Raw genomic sequence first — 18,837 nt, 5'->3', positions numbered from 1 at the left:
CCGCCCCATGCTTCTTCTGGTCACTCATCCCCTGGAGTGGACCAAACGCCATGCGAACCGTTTGTTCCCATAGGCTTGCATTGGGTCTGGTTTGCAGCATTAAAGCAGGATGGTTAGCCATACTATGCCAGGGAAAATACGCATACATAAGTAGATAAATACTTGATCTACTTACATAACACATGTATTGTACTGTCCACGTTTTGATTTCAGTAAAATGTATATAGTAAATGAAGATAATTCTGTTCCTGGTGGGGACCGTGTCTTTTGCCCACAGTTTGAGGCTAAATACTGATGTCATTTCTTCTCTTAGCGATTGGAGGAGAGAAGAAGAAAAAAAAGTTGAGTCACCTCAGCCTTGCTTGTAAACACAAGTGAGCAGAGGGTCATGTTTCAGCTTGGCAGCTAGGTAGGGAAGTAAAGGGAAGAGGAGGAATATATTGTACATAAAAAGAACCCCAGCATGCAACCGAATGGCAATGGCTATTAAAGGCCTAATGCTCCTAAGGTATGTGATAACTCCAAACCAAACATAACCAGTGATGAGATATATATGTTATAGTAAGAGATATATATTTACAGTAACTGAGAGCAGAGATGCTGTCTGTGAGGAGTACACAAAGCACACACACACAGAGCCTGGAGGGGGCGTGCATAACTTGTACAACAGAGGCAGCCCATTTCTCCCTGAGTTGCCAAAGCTTGACAAAGAAAAGAAGATTAGAGATATTACAGAGGCAGTGCAACTAGAAAAGCTGCAGTAATTCAGACCACATTAGAACAGGTATAGTAACTTTATAGGATAGAAGAAATAAGGCTGAAAATTTTGCGAGTCTCTTTAATGTCACATTTATAGCGTAGTATGGATACAGAGGCGCCAAAAGGATAAAATCTATAAAGTTTAAAACCTGAGGAGGCATTGGTGGACTTGTCTCCACCAAGACGACACAAAAATTGTCAATAAATAAACTTTGACAATTTTTGTGTCTGCTCGGAGGAGGCAAGTCCACCACTGCCTCCTCATGTTTCTGTATCCATACCACGCTATAAGTCCACCCCTGGAGGGGTGTTGCCCCCTTTTTTCCTCCTCTTCGGAAAGCGACTTCTTCATCCTGTGTGGGGTCAGGTCTAATCTCCCCACCTACCTATACAGTGGTTGCCTTGGAGGTAACTCTGCTTTGTGAGTATAGCTTATTACTCTATCATACTTCAACTACCAGTACATACTACACTATATTTGGCTCTTGGTGTCCCTACTTTGTGTAATGCCACATTTATGTTGAACACCACATTTGTTATGCACCTTCATCTTCTATTTTGTACTGCACTACAGAATATGGTGGCACTATATAAATCAATCATTTGAAGCTTCGCCTTCTCTATAATTGTTACAAGGCTGATGATTGTGAGTTTCAGAACTGACTCACATTGCAGGGTGATTAACGCATCTTAACATAAGGAATAAAAAATAGTTCTATTCAGATTTACGTTCTATTTCCTAGACGTCGTCAGGTTTAATGCTAATGGCTCAAGTCTCCGAAACTCGTCTAAATCCCTTTCCTGTTCCTTTCCCTCCAAGCATGGCGTAATCGCTACTGAAGATGAAGAGTATTTTATTGAGCCATTAGACAACACTACAGAAAACGCCAATCACTTTAATCTGGAAAGGGGGCACCCTCATGTCATTTACCGAAAGTCTGCCATCCATCAGCGACATGCAAGTAACCAGGGACACTGTGGTGTGAAAGGTAAGGCCAATGTAATGAGGTCTTTACTGTAAATACCAGAAAGGGCTGACCGCTCACGTTTGCCACTTGTTGGATATTTTAAATCGCACTTGAGACCGATATGGAGGCTGATATTTATTTCCTTTTCAAACAATACACATTGCCTAAAAGTCCTGCTGAGCCTTCTACCTCTCATACTTTTAGCCATAGACTCTGAAGAAGCATACAGATCAGGTGCTCTGACTGTGGTCTGACTGGATTTGCCAGATGCTTGTTTCCGGTGTTGGATTCAGACACTAGTGATGCATAGAAGATTTAGCAGGATGCCAGGAAAATGGTACTATTTAAAAGGAAATAAATATGGCAGCCTCCATATACCTCTCAGTTTTGGTGTACTTTAAAGACTACAGGTTTTGATATTTGGATATAACTTTAGGAATCCATGTAATTTCATGTAGGTAACAGGTGAATTAAATGCTCAGTATTGTTTGCGTTAGGAAAAAACCCAAACAAACCTCAGTAATGCCATTTTTCAATCTTTAAAGCACTCATCTGATTGTACGGCAGCTGATTGAGATGTGAAAATCGAAAAAAAAAGGGAAATCCGATCGGATTTTCCAGTCGAATGAAAAAAAGCTTTAAATTTCTTCGACAGATATGAACATTTTTTTTTATCGAATTACTGTAAAATCTGATCATTTTATTGTAAAATCTTATCATTTTACCGGTGCCCAGTGTGAAGTATACATTACCTGCCTGTCCGTGGCCTGCGCTTGCCCCTCCACTGCTTCCGGGATTCCTCCTCTGCATACATGCACCCGCGTGGTTTACTAGTAAGGGCGTGCGTGTGACCTCACGTGCGCCCTTACTAGGAAACAATGTGGGACGCACGTGTTCGCACAGTGAAGTGCGCACGGAGCAGCGGAGGGACAAGCACTGGCCATGGACAGGTTAGGTATACCTTACACTGGGAACCTTTTTCATTAGGGGGGACAACGCCAGGGGTTTCATCACATTCGTCAATCGTAGCAAAATTGCACGCCGTTCCTGCCGCGCACCCGATTGAGCAAGTCAGCCACACATCTTTCAGCATGCACTATCAACAATGTGACCAAATTGTGTCCCGAAATTGGTCACATTGTCAGTCGGGCATGCACTTGGCGGCACCGATTTTCATCCAATTCGAATCAGATGGTCGATCGGCCTCCAGGTCGCCTGATATATAGCCACCTTTAATGATGGCCACCTTTTTAATGATGTAAAATCTGCTACATTAAGATGCAAAACAAACTGAAGTAATAACTATGAACACCAGATAAGTGTGTTTTGCTTTCTATTTACTTTTCAGAACATCAGGCTAACATCGATTTTCTGTTTGACTGCCTGCATGAATATCGGAACGTTTTTTTAATTTTTTGTTTAATATTTGCAGTACAAGAAAACAGAAAATCTATTTCAGCCTGATGTCTTGAAAAGTAAATAGAAAGCAAAACACACTGATCTGTCTGAGGAAACCATGCTGATAAGGTTTAAGTGCTGGAAAGGTCATAAAGTCATTACGTTCGTTTGTTTTGCAAACAGAAGTAATGTCAAAACAGAAGTTATGACTTTATGAACAACCTTATAGGCATTGTTTCCTCAGCCAGAAGTGTGATTTACTGTCTATTTACTTTTCAGGACATCGGGCTAAAATCCATTTTCAGTTTGACTGCCTTATTTGCATAAATATCGTAACAATTTTTTTTTTTTTTTGCGTATGTGTGACATTTGCTGTATAGGAAAACTGACTTTAGACAATTTCTTAGTAATCAGCAATTTGCCCTTAGGGTAGGGATACACTACCGGTTTGCAGCAACAGCGGAAGTACCCGTGATTTAGCGAATTGTGGAGTGCCACGGTTCCCAGAGAGATCATGATTTGGCTACTGTAGCCACTGATGCGATCGCTCCCAAAATGCTGCAAGCAACGTTTGCTAGCTTAGTAACTCAGTAATGCAAACGCTTGCCCAACGCAATGCATTGAGTGTAAAAGGGCCCTTACTGTTTTCACCAAAGACTGGATGAAACCCCACATCAAACTGATAAAACATAACCTACTGCAGAGTTGGGGGCCCTTGTAAGAGGAGGCTAGGCTGAATCCTGCTGATTTCTCTTCGAAAATTAATTTAGATGAATCGTTGCTCTACAAGCTTCATTAGGTTAATTAAAAGAATTGCCACTATTGAACATTTTGTAATATGTCTTGTTATATATATTTTTTTCTAGACGTCACTGGAAATTCTAAGCCATGGTGGTTAAATCATACAGTTGTTACCCCTACTGTGCCATCTGATAACGATACAGAAAATGGTTCTCGCCGGCAGAGGAGATCGGTTAGCATTGAGCGCTTTGTGGAGACGCTTGTGGTGGCTGACAAGATGATGGTGGGATACCATGGACGCAAGGATATTGAACACTACATACTGAGCGTAATGAATATTGTAAGTTTGACCCCCTTCATCAGACATTAGTTGTTTGCAAAATGTAAAGGGTGCATAAGTGGAAACCAGCTGCAATTTTCCACAGGCGATTTTGCACAACTTGCTGGCAGTCTATGGTAATCACGTGTGCTTTGAAAGGTCCTCTTTAACATAAACCAGAGACCTGCAAATGTAAAGGTGTTTTTTTCACTTACCCGGGGTTTCCTCCAGCCCCATAAGCACGGCTGAGTCCCTTGCCGTCCTCCGTTTGGTCCACAATCCTCCCTGGAAATTGGCGCAATCGTGTTCAGTCTAGGTCTTCTGCACATGTGCGGACTGACGCGACGGAGCCACTTACTGGGGATGATTGCGGACAAACGGACGACTGCGGGAGGATGGCGAGGGCCTCAAACGTGCTTATGGGGCTGGAGGAAGCCCCGGGTAAGAAAAAAATCTTTACAATTGCAGGTCTCTGGTTTACTTTAACCTCCCTGGTAGTATGATTATTTCCGGATTTTAAAGGCTCTTTAAAATGTTTCAGACCCTAAAATCAGGAAAAAATCTTGCCGCCAGATTCTCTGCTCTCTCACCTCTCTGGGCTCCAGCGTTGTAATTTTACTTCTGTCCTCCGGGTGGTACTGTAACTCTGTAGTGAGATTAGTGATGGCGATCTCACCAGAGTGATTCAGAGCCTTGGAGGACAGGAGGGAGAACTGCTACCGACGTGTGGAACCCCCGGGAGGTGAGTAAAAATGCCTGCTGCGTGCTTATCTCTGCATTGAGCTCCCATCGGCTAGCCTTGGCTGCACTCGGGATTACTGCCAGGGAGGTTTAGTGTGGTCCCAGTAAACTTTGTGCTGCAGTACCTCTGTCAGCCTGAAGCTGGTGTTTGGTGCTGTGCCTGAAAAGTTGCTGATCATCACCAACAATTAGATTTTGAATACCTACTTTTTTTTTGCTGCAGTGGTCCTTTAAAAAGTTGACAGAACCAATAGGTTTTGGACTAGTCCATCTCATCATGGGAGCTTCTCAGGGTTTTACTTTGTTATTAAAAGCATTTCCCGAACAGCAGTTGCTTAGTCTAACTGCTGTTAAGCAAGCTGGCTGGTATGTTACTATTTTGGCAGTTAGACTTAGCAACTGCCATTCAGGAAATGCTTTTGAAAACAAAAGTGAACCCCGAGATTCTCCCAGGAGGAGATGGACTAGTCCAAAACCTGTCTGTTCTGTTAAATTTGAACTACTTACTTTTTTTTCCACTTTTACAACCTTGAATGCAGCACTTCAGGGCATTGAGTGAAATATGTGAATCATTCCTTTATACCTTTGTAAGACAGACCTATACGTTAATAGGTTGCCACAGGTTAATAGTAATTAACTGCAACAAGTCCTGGTAGTTTATTTTGATACCCAAACGAATTATAGGTACACATGATACAATTTTCTGACAGATTTACCTACCAGATCATTTTTTTTTTCCCAACATGTCCGATTTGAATTGCGATAGATTTTCTGATCAATTTTCATAAAAGTGAATGGAAATCGATTGGAAAATTGATCGAAATTCAGATTGGACATGGTGGAAAAAAATCGATCTGGCAGGTAAATGTGCCAGAAAATTGTATTGTGTGTGTGTGTACCTAGCATTAGGGTCAAAAGTCTATAAAAACAACAATCTATTAACCCTCTAAAAGCATTTTAACCCTTTCTAGACTGGACAGCTCTGGACGATTTGAAGGGATACTGTAGGGGGTCGGGGGAAAATTAGTTGAACTTACCCGGGGCTTCTAACGGTCCCCAGCAGACATCCTGTGCCCGCGCAGCCACTCACCGATGCTCCGGCCCCGCCTCTGGTGCACTTCTGGAATTTCAGACTTTAAAGTGGGCCTGCGCAATGCACTCCTGGTGACATCAGCGGGAGCGAGGACACGGCAACGCAGGCGCAGTGGTTTTCAGACTTTAACCCATTCAGGTTCCGTGGTTTTCACGAGAGAAATGTTCACCTCCCATTCATTAGCCTATAACTTTATCACTACTTATCACAATGAACTGATCTATATCTTGTTTTTTCCGCCACCAATTAGGCTTTCTTTGGGGGGTACATTTTGCTAAGAGCCACTTTACTGTAAACGCATTTTAACAGGAAAAATAAGAAAAAAAATTGAAAAATTCATTATTTCTCAGTTTTCAGCCATTATAGTTTTAAAATAATACATGCCTCCATAATTAAAACTCACGTATTGTATATGCCCATATGTCCCGGTTATTACACCATTAAAATTATGTCCCTATCACAATGTATGGCGACAATATTTTATTTGGAAATAAAGGTGCATTTTTTTCCATTTTGCATCCATCACTATTAACAAGTTAAAAATAAAAGAAATATAGAAATATTTCATCTTTACATTGATATTTAAAAAGTTTAGACCCTTAGGTAAATATTTCCCTTTTTTTTTTTTTTTTTAATTGTAATGGTTTTTTTTATTTATAGTAAACATTTTATTTGGGTAGTTTTGGGAGGGTGGGGGGTAAACAATAGATTTATAATGTAAATGTGTGTTGATTTTAATTCATTTTTATTTTCAGGTGTAGTATTACTTTTTGGCCACAAGATGGCGGCCATGAGTTTGTTTACATGACGTCACTCTAAGCGTAACACACGCTTAGAGTGGCGCATCAGGAAGTGAATGGCCAGAAAAGGCGCAGCTTCCGAGAGAAGCTGTCGCTTTTTCAGCGGGGGAGAGGAATCAGTGATCGGACTTCATAGTCCGATACATTGATTCCCTGACTACCGAATCCGCGGCCGGGAGTGCGCGTGCACGCGCGCGATCGGCCGCGGGGGCGCGCGGTAGCGCACATGGTTTCTGGACGTAGTTTCTACGTCCAGAAACCAAAACACGTTAAAGTCTGAAATTCCAGAAGTGAACCGGAGGCGGGGCCGGAGCATCATTGAGTGGCTGCGTGGGCACAGGATGTCTGTGGGGGATTAATAGAAGCCCCGGGTAAGTTCAACTCATTCCCCCCCCCCCCCTACAGTGTCCCTTTAAGACCAGAGCTGTCCGTGTCCTTTTAAGTGCTTTGATTGGCTCACAGCAATCACAGGGTCAGTCGTCCATAAGATTTGCTCCTGCCTGATATACAGAAGCTCTGCTGTCAGCTGGACAGCAGAGCTAGCGGGTACAGCGGCACAGACAGTGGCGGCAATGGCGAGAGTGAGCAGCGCATGCGCGGGGATATTAAAATCTACGCCCTGGCAGGAGTAACCGCTCCCAAACGGGGCATACATTTTAAATTACCAAGGTCTGGAAGCCGATAATAAAAGTACAGAACATTTTATTACAGAAAACCTGAGGTGGATGCTAACTTAAATACTTTCCTGTGCAGAGGGAAGTCTCTGGATCTTCCAGAGGCTTCCCATGTCGTTCTGGAGACCAATGCTGCTGCTCCGGATCCTATGGACTTTCACAACTGCGCTCCTCTTTGTGGATGAGCACGGCCGTAGCCCACACGTGCCAGTACAGCCGTGGACAAGCAGCTCTGGCTTACTACACAGGCACGGCCTTCACCTGCAGGCTGGTGATGCATCTGTACAGTGTCGGCCCTTCAATGTTGTCCAAGAGAATGGGTACCGATCCCCAAAGGGGTTCCATTTATTATATGTGTATTAACTCTCCCATATATATGCCTAACTCTAACATCCCCTCACCTACTCCCCAGCCAGCCCAATAAACAAAAGTGTAGTCAATCTCCTGCGCACTACTGCTATCAGCCAACGACTGAATAGCCACTCAACTGCCCCCCCTCATCCCAAATGAAAAGAAAATGTTTCCTCAGAGTTGAGATTGAAAGAGGGATTGTCAGTCATAAAGTCAAATTCCATTTCCCCACTGCTGTGTTTATTATGCAGTCTACAACCTCACCCTGCATTGCAAACATTCCAATATAATCCTAAATGTTTCTGCTGTGATTAATCTTATCTTGGTCAACCTGGCTCTACTGGTACGTTGCGGAGGAGAGGGAAGCTTGTTGTTTCCCCTCCCACATTCTTTCTCTTCACTGATTGTCTAAGGGCAGTTCAGTGTGAAGCTGCTGAAATACGATCTATGCTGTGCTCACATGTGTTTAGAAAGCAAGCAAGATATGACAGTGCAGTTCCTAGGAGAGAAAAGGATACGAGAGGAAATTGCATCAGGATTGGCTTTAGTAAGAGGCAGTAAAAATGGAAAAGACCGGAAACTGTTTTCTCTTTATTTACTATTAAAAATTCACTGAAGTCAAAACATGGACAGTACAATACATATGTTATGGAAGTAGAACAAGTATTTACCTAATTATACCTACATATATGTGTTTTACAGTATACAAAGTTGAAGTAGGCACCTACTGTCATGACTTTTTTTTTTTTTCTTAGATTAGGTTATAGTGGCTTTGACTATAGTATATTCCACACCGAAGCGGTGTGAAAACCGACACCTCTGTAAAAGTACAGTAATTATGATTGTTCCGTTTTGATGTAATGCAAAAGAAGGTTTGGCGCGGCTCCAGTTAGGTAGCTGACATTATCTGTAAGCGCACTTTTGTGGCTTGTAACATCAAGTGTCTTGGCAGATCCGCTGAGCAAGAGCTAGTGGTGCGCGCCGTACACTGGCTCCTCTGTTAGCTTTTACAAGTGTCAATTACCTGCTTCTACTCTTTTATCCTCCGGAATACTTTATTCATTGTGTTGTTGCAGCAGCTGGAGAGACACTGATGTCATCCTGTAATTTATAGCACTGACTAGAATTACCTCCACATGCTACCTCATGTAGGTGTTCACTGACTGTGCAATCAGAGCCAAGAAGGAGCAGTCTGCAGCAACAATGTGATCCGTCAAGTGATGAAGGGAAATTAGATCATGAAGAAATTAGTTCCTTGTGGGCTCTGAAACATTCCTTCACTTGGTGCAGCCACTTTTTCTTTTTTTCCAAGACCATTTACCTTCCAAAGTCAGTTCTGCTTATTTTTGCTGTACCGCGATCTCCATTTTTTTAAGCCCAGCGCGTTTCTTTAATGTGATTTCAGTCTGTGGAAAGCATTAATCTAAAGTCTGCGACGCAACAGAAGCTGTATCTAAGAGTTTGAGGAAAAAGTTTCCCTCAGGCTTTTAGCAACTGTGAAGCTTCCAGATTCGATGAAGAAAAGAAAGCGATGCCTTAAAGTAAACCCGAAGTGAAAATAAACTGATGAGATAAATAATTGTATTTATCCTACTCCTAAAAATGACTTTTTAAAATTTTGTTTTTAGATATCCTATTTATTTAATATTTAAACATTTACAAAGTAGATTGAATGTTGTCTCTGCTCAGTGGCCACTTATTAAGTGTCCCTGAGTGAAAATACATGAACTATTGACTTTTTCCCATCTCCCTCTGCTCCCAGTTGTGTTCTGCCAGGAAAACTTTTATGGCTGTAATTAGCTTATCAGTGATGTTTATTATATTCCCAACAAGGTATCCACAAGACAGAAGCTGTCACTTCCATGCCTAGGAATTAACTCTTTCAGGCAGCAAAATAAATAAATTCAAACAACCTGGTCATTGATGTGTTTTCTACTGCACCTGTTTATCTTATCATGTCACTTGTCGCCTCGGGTACACTTTTAGTTCAGCTCTTTGTTTACCTTTATTTCTCTTTACATCCATCCACCCATTCCACAGGGCTGCTAATAGACACTTTGAGATGGTAATACCAAGCTTGCTGCCAAATACTCTGTCAAGGTGCTGAAAAGTAATAGCAGGGGCTCTTGCACTAGGCCACAGTTCCTAAGTACTGGGCAGTCCTCGAACCCATGAGATATAGCGGATTCCATGCCTGACAATTCTTTCATAGTCTGAGAAATTCTTAGCTGGCTGCGAATTGAAATGAAGCTATGTTTTTTTTTTTTTTTTTGGTTTTGTTTTTTTTTTTTGGTTTTTTTTTTTTAAAGATGGTAAATTGCAAAGACTTCTGAAGCAGTGTAATTAGGCATATGTACAAAAATAGCACCTAGAAATGTGGGTACAGAATAAAGGCAAAAAAAACGATCACTTTGGTCCTGCAATAGTTTTGTCGGCGTTAATTCCCCCTCCAGGCCGCCATGGACTCGGGGAAAGACCTAATTCGCCTGCCAGCTACTGCTGGTGGCCGAATTACACTGTTTTTAAAGTAATTTAAGCTCTGTCTTTTGACGGGGTCCAAATGACTGTCTCAGTTCTTGGATTGCATGGCAACAGTATATGTTTGGTTTATTAACTCTTCCCATCTTCCCATCTTGCTGTTTTTGTCATTGGAAATGGGTGGATTCACCTCCCTCAAGTATATAAATGACCAGGCAGATTAAGCCGTTAAAAATAAAACTATACCATTTATTTAAAACCATTCTCCAGATAAGATGCAACGCGTTTCACGGGCCAACGTCCCGCTTCATCAGGCAATTGAATTATGGAGAACACCACTAATTGTCAATCAAGTTGCCAAAGGGCCTCTGTACCATTAGTTGTGTTCTCCAGAATTCAATTGCCTGATGAAGCGGGATGTTGGCCCGTGAAACGCATTGCATCATATCTGGAGAATTGTTTTAAATGGTATAGTTTTTTTTTAACGGCTTAATCTGCCTGGTCATTTATATACTCGAGGGAGGTGAATCCACCCATTGCCTTCCTTTTTAAACAGTTTTTAACCAATTGTATCCTGTGTTGGCGCCTCTGTTATCCTTGTTTACCACTGATCTAGTCCACCCTTGGTGGAGGGGTGTATCCCCATTTCTTCCTTTTTACAGAGAGCGACTTTTTAGACCTGAGTGGGGTCAGGTGATAATTCTCCCCACCTGCCCTTCCAGTGGTTGCCTGTGTGGTGACCCACATTTGTAAGTATAATCTCATTTATTTTAACCTATTCAGATCCACTAAGAAGTACTACACTAGATTGGGCTCTCGGTTTCAAATTCTTGTTTTCTAAGGTGTGCATTATAGTCTAATCTTACCCGCTTGTGTACATGTTGGCTTCTCTTGACAGCAGAAACGTTGCGGCTTGTGGTGCCATCGTCTGACTTTGTGTCTTTTCTTCTTTTCTGGAGGTCAGGTTGCCAAACTTTATCGTGACTCCAGCCTAGGAAACGTTGTGAATATCATAGTGACCAGACTGATCGTCCTCACGGAAGATCAGGTAAGACGTTTCATTGATTTCCCGACTGTGCTGTTAAAGCGGACCTGAACTCAGAACTACCTCTCTACTCTAAAAGATGAGCAGCAGCATAATATTTTAAAGAAAAATCCTGCCATAAATATGCAGTGTGCCTACTTCCTGCTTTCATAGAAGCAGGCATAGGGTTAACATCCCATGTTTACACATTAGTTGCTCTGCCTAGGCAACCAGCTGACACAACTGAGAGATCAAATTACACTTGTGATTAGACACAGATGAGGGGGAATTAGAAAGGATAAACTCTCTAAATACATACAGGGGGCATTTCTCTGTTTTCTTTCTGTCCTGTGCAAGAGTCCAGGTCCACTTGAAGGGGTTGTCTTTAGTTTAACCCCCCCCCCCCCCCCATTTGCTTCATTGAAAAAATAAGCGGCTGTAATGTAATACTCTCTATTACTCCTTCACGGATCGGCGGGTGGTAAGTTTAATTACTCCTCAGCATGCCCGTAATTCAACTCAGTGGGCGGGGCTGCCCTGAGACCTGCTGATACAGGGCTCCAGTGGCACTTTCAGCATATGCAATTTAAGGCTTAAGTAGACAGCTGCCCTTTAATTTAAGTAAGTGACTTTAAAGTGAACCTGAACTGAGTAAAATTATTCAAAATAAACACATGATGTACCTGCAAATTATTAATATTACATACTTATCTTGCCGTCATTTCAAGCTCACCATTTTCTTCTAACAATGATTCCTTCCAGTTCTGACAAGATTTTGTCAGAACTGAAACATAGCAGTTGCTGCCAGTTATATATCAGTTGCTATCAGTTATAACTGAAAGGACAAGCAATGAGCAAGGTAATGTCCATGTTTCCCCATAGCTCAAGTGCGCAAAATTTAGGCCCGGATTTAAATCCTCGGAGCCTATAGACACAGATGTCCTGGCACCCTAGACTTCACCCTCTATGAGCCTACAAACTCCCCACTGAACCACACCACAGGCGTTCTGACTAGCCCAGCTGTCACTTCTACATTACCTGTCATTGGTAGCTACTGGTGTCCCTTAATACTGAGGGTGCCTTTGGCTAATGGCAAGTAGCTAGTGGTGCCCCAGCTGTAGGGAGATCTCTTCAGTGGAATGCCAAGAGCTGGTTGAGTAACCTCTCATTTACATTTATTTATTTTATTTTCCAGTTCAGGTTTGCTTTATGTCAAGTAAGAAACCTGCCTAGAGCCTGCATCGGGCCGGGTACCCGCGAGTTACCCAAAATGAGGGTCGGATTCGGGTACCCGTTTTGATTCTAATCGTGTCGCGGGTAGTGAGTTTGTGTATAAACATAGGTTTCATTTACTTTACAGCCTTCCAATGAGACTACCAATGTATATTTTATAATAAAATGTAGGCCGTGGGGTGGATTGCGGTTCTGGAGGCGGTTCTGCAGGTCAGGTGTGGGTACCAGATTTACCAGAAAGCGGGTTTCCGGTCGGGTGCGGGCTGCGGGTATGAAAAATGAGACCCGAGCAAGCCTCTAACTTGCACTGTACAATTTTTTTAGATACTGTGAAAAGAGTAGAGATGGGTGAGAATTGTGTGGCCGTTGCATGGCTTTATTTTCAGCATACGAACCTGAAATGTCAGCTGCCGCTGGGATGTTAGATTGCCTAAATCCATGCTAGCTCCCCTGGGGGTACTCCTCTTGGGAGGTGGAAGCCACGGTTTCCTAAAGAGGCTTCCCCCGTTCTCCTTCCGTCCTACCGATCCTGCAATGGAACCCCCAAAGTGTGGCCTGTCTGCACATGCACGCTTGCTCCGTCCCTCTCTGCTTCTGGCAGAAATGGCTACAGACGGCTCACGCCTGCACAGTGGCATGGACCTGGTCCAGCCCAGCCGAAGAAAGCTGAGCAGGGAGGAGCTACTGTGCCTGTGAAAGGTGCCGACAAGTGGAATTTAGAGGGTCCTAGTGCTGTAGCGGAGGGACAAAGGAGGATCCTAAAGAGGCTTCCCCTTCTGAGATGAATACCCCATACGGGCCCTTTTTTTCCGTTGCAGGTACACTTTAAAGACCGCTTTGGGTCACGTGATCACTGTGACCAATCATATTCCTAATATAATATGACCAGTATCACTACTGTGAGGCTTACTAGTGGGTTTCTCTTAGGCTAGGTCCATACTAGGCCTGTTTGCAGAACGGACCTGCGGTCTGATTCTGGCGGTATGTGATCCTGCTTAACCTGAACGCAAACTGATCCATGCTGCCCTTTTGCAGGGAACGTTTTTGATCCATTTGCGTGTTTTTTGTCCCCCCCCCCAAAAAAAAAACAACTGATGGCTGTAGCTAGGACTCCAATAGGTGTCCCCCAGGTGGCCTGAGGGGGTAGCAGCCAGGACGGGGGGTAGCAGGCACAGCGTCGGGGAGTTGCCCCCCCCCCCCTTACCTGGGTCCCCCGTCTCGTTCCCTCTTCCAGCGATTTGCGGCAAAAGTGTAGCAAGAGAGTGAGCAGGGAAGCACCTTCCTCTGCTCGCCGTGACTTCCTGCAATGCTGCCCTCTAGTGGACGGCATTGCTGGAAGTCACACGGCGAGCAAAGGAAGAAAGGTAAACTTCCCCTCTTACTTGTGTGCTACACTTTTGTCACAAATAGCTGGAGTGAGGACCCAGGGGAGGGATGGGTGGTGACCCCCTCCTCATCGCTGTTCCCGCTACCCCCCGTCCTGGCTGCTACCCCCTCAGGCTACCTGGGGGACACCTATTGGGGTGACGGGAAGGAAGCAGGCAGTAGGTAATGTGGATCTCCCTCCATTTTGTGTGCAAGAATAGCCTGTGTAGAGGGAGATTCGTTTTTGCACTGCCCTCCACTACGCATACATTTGAAATCGGCGCCGGGAGACTTGGGCGCAGAATACAGCTGGTATATGGCAGATCCTGCTGCTACATAAGTCCCGGCCGTGTTAATTACTATTACCCCTCCAGGCCGCCATGGATGGAGGGGAATGAAATTATTCGGCTTCCAGCTATTGCTGGAAGCCGAATTATTGTGTTTTAAAAGCAACTTTAGCTCAGTCTTCTGACGGCGCCGGCGTTACTCATTGAGCGCCACTATAGATGTAATTCCTATTATAGTCTATGGTGGCGCCGGCTGCAGCAATCTTCCTGCGCTGAAAAGCACTGCTCCGCCCACTACCCCTGTGTGTATCCACGTGAGCTGCGGGACAATGCAGAAGATCCGGACCTTCCGTTCAGGTTTTGAAAACGGGTCCCTGCAAACGCAGACGGATCTGTTTTTTGTTTGGGTGAAGACGGCTGCTATCTTTAACATTGCTATGCGTGGCTCCGGTTTTGATCAGGTTTCAAAAACTGAGCCACGGATACGTTTCCGGACCTAGTGTGAACGAGCCCTTATTCCGACAAAACTAGTCAGAATGAGAGGATACTAACATTCACCAAATGCTTTAAAAATGGGGAAACCCTATGAAATTTTTAATTTTTCTGCATAAATCTGACCATAAACCTAATCTGTTTTTCATGCAAGCCTTAAAACTTGATAATAAAAACCCAGTTAAGAGTCCAAGACATTATTCTTGTTTTATTTGTTGAGGAAGATGATCCAAAGTTACATATTTGTGTGTGGAAAAGTAGACGATTCTCTAGGATTAGAAGTTCATTTGAAGGGGAAATTAGAGTCTGGGATTTCAGTTAATGGGATAATAATCAGGTGTGAGTGTGGGAGGCCCTGTCTCATATAAAGAACGGATTCTGTGTCTCCACTGTCCATGCCTGATCTTCACTACACATGTTTGTGGAAATGTACCATGCATGGGTTGAATGGACATTCCTGAGGCCCTTTAACCCCTTCCTGACCGCCTAACGCCGATGCGCATTGGGGAAGGTGGCTCCCCCAGGACCGTGTAACGCAGATCGGAGTCAAGTCCTGGGGGCGGAGATTAGCGGGGATCATGCGCATCCCCACTGGGTTACGGAGCTGAGCTCTGTAAACAACCTGCCGATCGCAGCTGGCAGGCTGTGAAATACAAAAAAACTGCCAAAAACATTTATACAACACTGCGTTCTAGTGCAGCGCTGTACTGCGGACAGCCCTGTCACTTGGCTTTCCCCCGAAGTGCCACAAAATGCGATCCCTCTCATAGGCTGATGCCTGTGAGAGGCAATCGCTGTGATTAGGTCTCTGGGGTGAGGGTGGGAGGGAGAAATCCCCCCCCCCCAAAAAAAAAAAATTATTGTTAAAAAAGCCTCTTTAATTAAAAAAAAAATACAGCCTGCAGCAGCGATCAGAGCCCACCAACAGAAAGCTCTGTTGGTGGGCAGAAAAGAATGAAATATTGATTTGTGTGCGAAGTTGTATGGCTCTGCAGCGAGCTATTAAAGCTGCAGAGTGCTAAATAGTAAAAAAATAGCCTGGTCACTAGGGAGGTGTAAGCCTGTGGTCCTCATGTGGTTAAAAGAAAAGTTGTTAATGTGAACCAGTTTACTGAGCAATTACTAGAGACTTGGGATGCCACCAGTTCATTGTGAAGCAGATCATGTACAAATTGAGGCAGTTCAACATTGTAGCCTTCCTCAGGATTGGCTGACCAACAAGGATTACACTAAGAGCAATGCATCTAAAGCCTTGTACACCTGTAGGAGGACCGACGCCTGGTTGGGACTCCTTGCTGAGGCGAGGCTGTACGGACATGTCATTAGCCTGCAAGCTAGGGCGCATTCTGTCACTATTCAAGGAGGAGGAGGGCCAATGGCGCAGCGCTTGACAGGGAGGGTGGGGCGAGTGTGAGAACAATGGCCTATCTAGCACTTGTCAGAGTTGAAGCATGGAGAAATCATAATGAGAAACGTGAGGAATGCTGGAGCAAACCGGGAGTGCAGGAGGGCAAGTTATACTAAAGGGGGTAGCACCTCATTATTAGACTTAACCTTGAATTGTCAGTTCAGGTACCCTTTTAGGGCATGGCAGTAGTTGTTGGAGGAAGGGCTTTGCTTTGTTATAGGTAGATAAAGGTGGCTATGTAATTGCTAGGTACAGACTAACCAGCAAGCTCATGGTGAACCAGAACTCATTGGAGTGTGTAAGGGACTACAATGGCCCTAAAAGCCCCCTTACTAAAATGCTATGGAAAACAATAGTTTGCTTTCTTAAAACAGAAAGAATTTGCGATAATTAAGGTTGGAGTGAGCTTGAGATGTCTCCCAGGCACCACTGCTGAATATATGCAAATTAAAATAATTGCGAAGGACTCTGTACATAAATTAACAGAATTTTTTTTTCTATCTCATTGAGTTCTAGCTCTTTGATAAAAAAAATACATGGTTTAGGTTCTGTTTATGCAGATATATTAAAAATATAAAATGTATCAGAAATTTCTATGCACCAGTAACTTTTCCTGCAAATTTTTGGTTACACTTTGATTATTTATTTTCTAAAATCTATATTTAGCTGAACAGCCTAGTTCAGCATGCAGTGTTTAAAGTGGACCTGAACTCAGAACTTCCTCTCTGCTCCAAAAGATCAACAGCATAATAACCTTTAAAGAAACACATTTTCTTGTTACAACTTACAGAACTCCTACTGAGATTCCGCACAGTGGTTACTTCCTGGTTTGATGTGAGCACAGAAAGGGTTAACCTCCTGTGTTTACATATGCGCTCATCACTCGGCACCAGCTCAAATAACACTAGCTTATTAATTGCTGAGAAAGGAGAATTAGACAGGCTATTCTCTATAAACACAGACCAGGTGGATTTCTCTGTCTTCTCCTGGTCTCCTGTGCAAGAGTCCAGGTCTGCTTTAAAGGAAGTGTTCAATCTCCATGCCAACCCCCCCCCCCCCCCCCCCCCAGTGATAGTCAGGAAGGAGCTGAGGATAGGGAGCAATAGCCAGTCTCTCTGTGCACAGATCACTTGACCCCTCCCACTTTTTTATTTATCTTTCCCTACATAATGTTGGAAATAAAACACATCTCCCACAGAATCTTTATAAATGGGTTAAAGGACAACTGAAGTGAGAGGTATATGGAGGCTGCCATATGTATTTCTTTTTAAGCAATACAGGTTGCCCAGCTGTCCTGCTGATCCTCTGCCTGTAATACTTTTAGCCATAGACCCTGAACAAGCATGCAGCAGATTAGGTGTTTCTGACAGTATTCTCAGATTTGACAAGATTAGCTGCATGCATGATTCTGGTGTTATTCAGACACTACTGCAGCCAAATGGATCAGCAAGGCTGCCAGGCAACTGGTATTGTTTAAAAGGAAATAAATATGGCAACCTCCATATTCTTCTCACTTCAGTTGTCTTTTATGTAATACCGTGGTGAGAATCAGGTCATGGAAGCAATAGTAGAATATTGGTAGTATTTTATGTTACGGATATTCAAGCTATCGGCAAGAACAGGAACCCAAATTACCAGGCACTATTATGAAATGTACGCAACAAAAGCTAGTGGTCAAGGTAGCAGTCAGGTATTTTACATAAATGTATTGCTAAAATTACAGAATTACACAAAACTCTGTTCAATTGCAACCAATCAGATTGCAGCACTAATTCCGCAGCCCATACTAGAGGGGTTACAGATGGAAATTGATTGGTTATGACAAATAGCCCACACGCATAATAAAACATTTGCAGCTGATTAGCTTTATGAATATAAACAAGGGAAAATGTGAATCCAGTGGAGCTGCGAGCGCTGCTAGGATATTGTTGGTAATTATAAATAGAATGAAATGTACAATCCCGATAGTGTAGTAAATGTGAGTATAGTCAGATGATCGTGTCCGTGTGGCTGTTCTGCTGTCTGCTTGTCTATGTGGAGCTATGAGGCAGTGCTGTGGACCTACTGCCATGTTAAATGCCTCTTAGCTGATAATGTGAAATGGTTCTATTGACATAATCACTATTTCATTTGGAACACACAATCCGCCTGTTCAGTAATACGCTGGCTGAACTCTGGGTCAGATTTTATAGAGATAAATATTGGCAAGGAGAGGTTATTCCTAGAAACCACTGCTTCTAATTATAGTCCCATTTTTAGTCTTCAAAAGGCTTAACAACTGACCTTCGTAATTTGCTTGGAACATTCCTGGTATGCGTGTTGTATTGCAGCCAAACTTGGAGATAAACCACCATGCGGACAAGTCCCTCGACAGCTTCTGTAAATGGCAGAAATCCATTCTCTCGCACCAGAGTGATGGCAACACCATTCCAGAAAATGGCATCGCTCACCATGACAATGCCGTGCTCATCACCAGGTAAGAGCCTTGTGTTTTTTATTTGGGCTGGTCATGTGATGCTGTGGATAATGTTTAGGATTAAAGAGGCACTGTAGTGAAATATAGAAGAATGCAGTAAATAAGTCAGGATACAAATGTTTACACTTATTTTCCTGGTTTCAACATCCGAAAAACTTCCTATAACTATATATTGTTGTATATTGGTATGTAGTCCTGCCCGCCTGGTGGTGATTGGCCTAGGCTGATTA

At 43.4% G+C, this 18,837-nt stretch overlaps 1 protein-coding gene across 6 annotated transcripts in view; it reads left to right on the top strand.

The window, feature by feature from the left end:
* Positions 1-18,837, top strand: part of ADAMTS6 (ADAM metallopeptidase with thrombospondin type 1 motif 6) — a 410,266-nt gene that overhangs the window by 86,695 nt on the left and 304,734 nt on the right. For all 6 annotated transcript variants that reach the window (XM_068249826.1, XM_068249813.1, XM_068249820.1 and 3 more), the window contains 4 exons: positions 1,580-1,748; positions 3,992-4,206; positions 11,287-11,370; positions 18,462-18,607. In XM_068249826.1, the coding sequence (XP_068105927.1) occupies positions 1,580-1,748; positions 3,992-4,206; positions 11,287-11,370; positions 18,462-18,607 (614 nt within the window). The remainder of the gene's footprint in view (positions 1-1,579; positions 1,749-3,991; positions 4,207-11,286; positions 11,371-18,461; positions 18,608-18,837) is intronic.

This window comes from Hyperolius riggenbachi, chromosome 1, assembly GCF_040937935.1.
Source record: "Hyperolius riggenbachi isolate aHypRig1 chromosome 1, aHypRig1.pri, whole genome shotgun sequence".
NCBI classification, from domain to species: domain Eukaryota; kingdom Metazoa; phylum Chordata; class Amphibia; order Anura; family Hyperoliidae; genus Hyperolius; species Hyperolius riggenbachi.
This window is presented reverse-complemented; position numbering and strand designations above follow the sequence as displayed.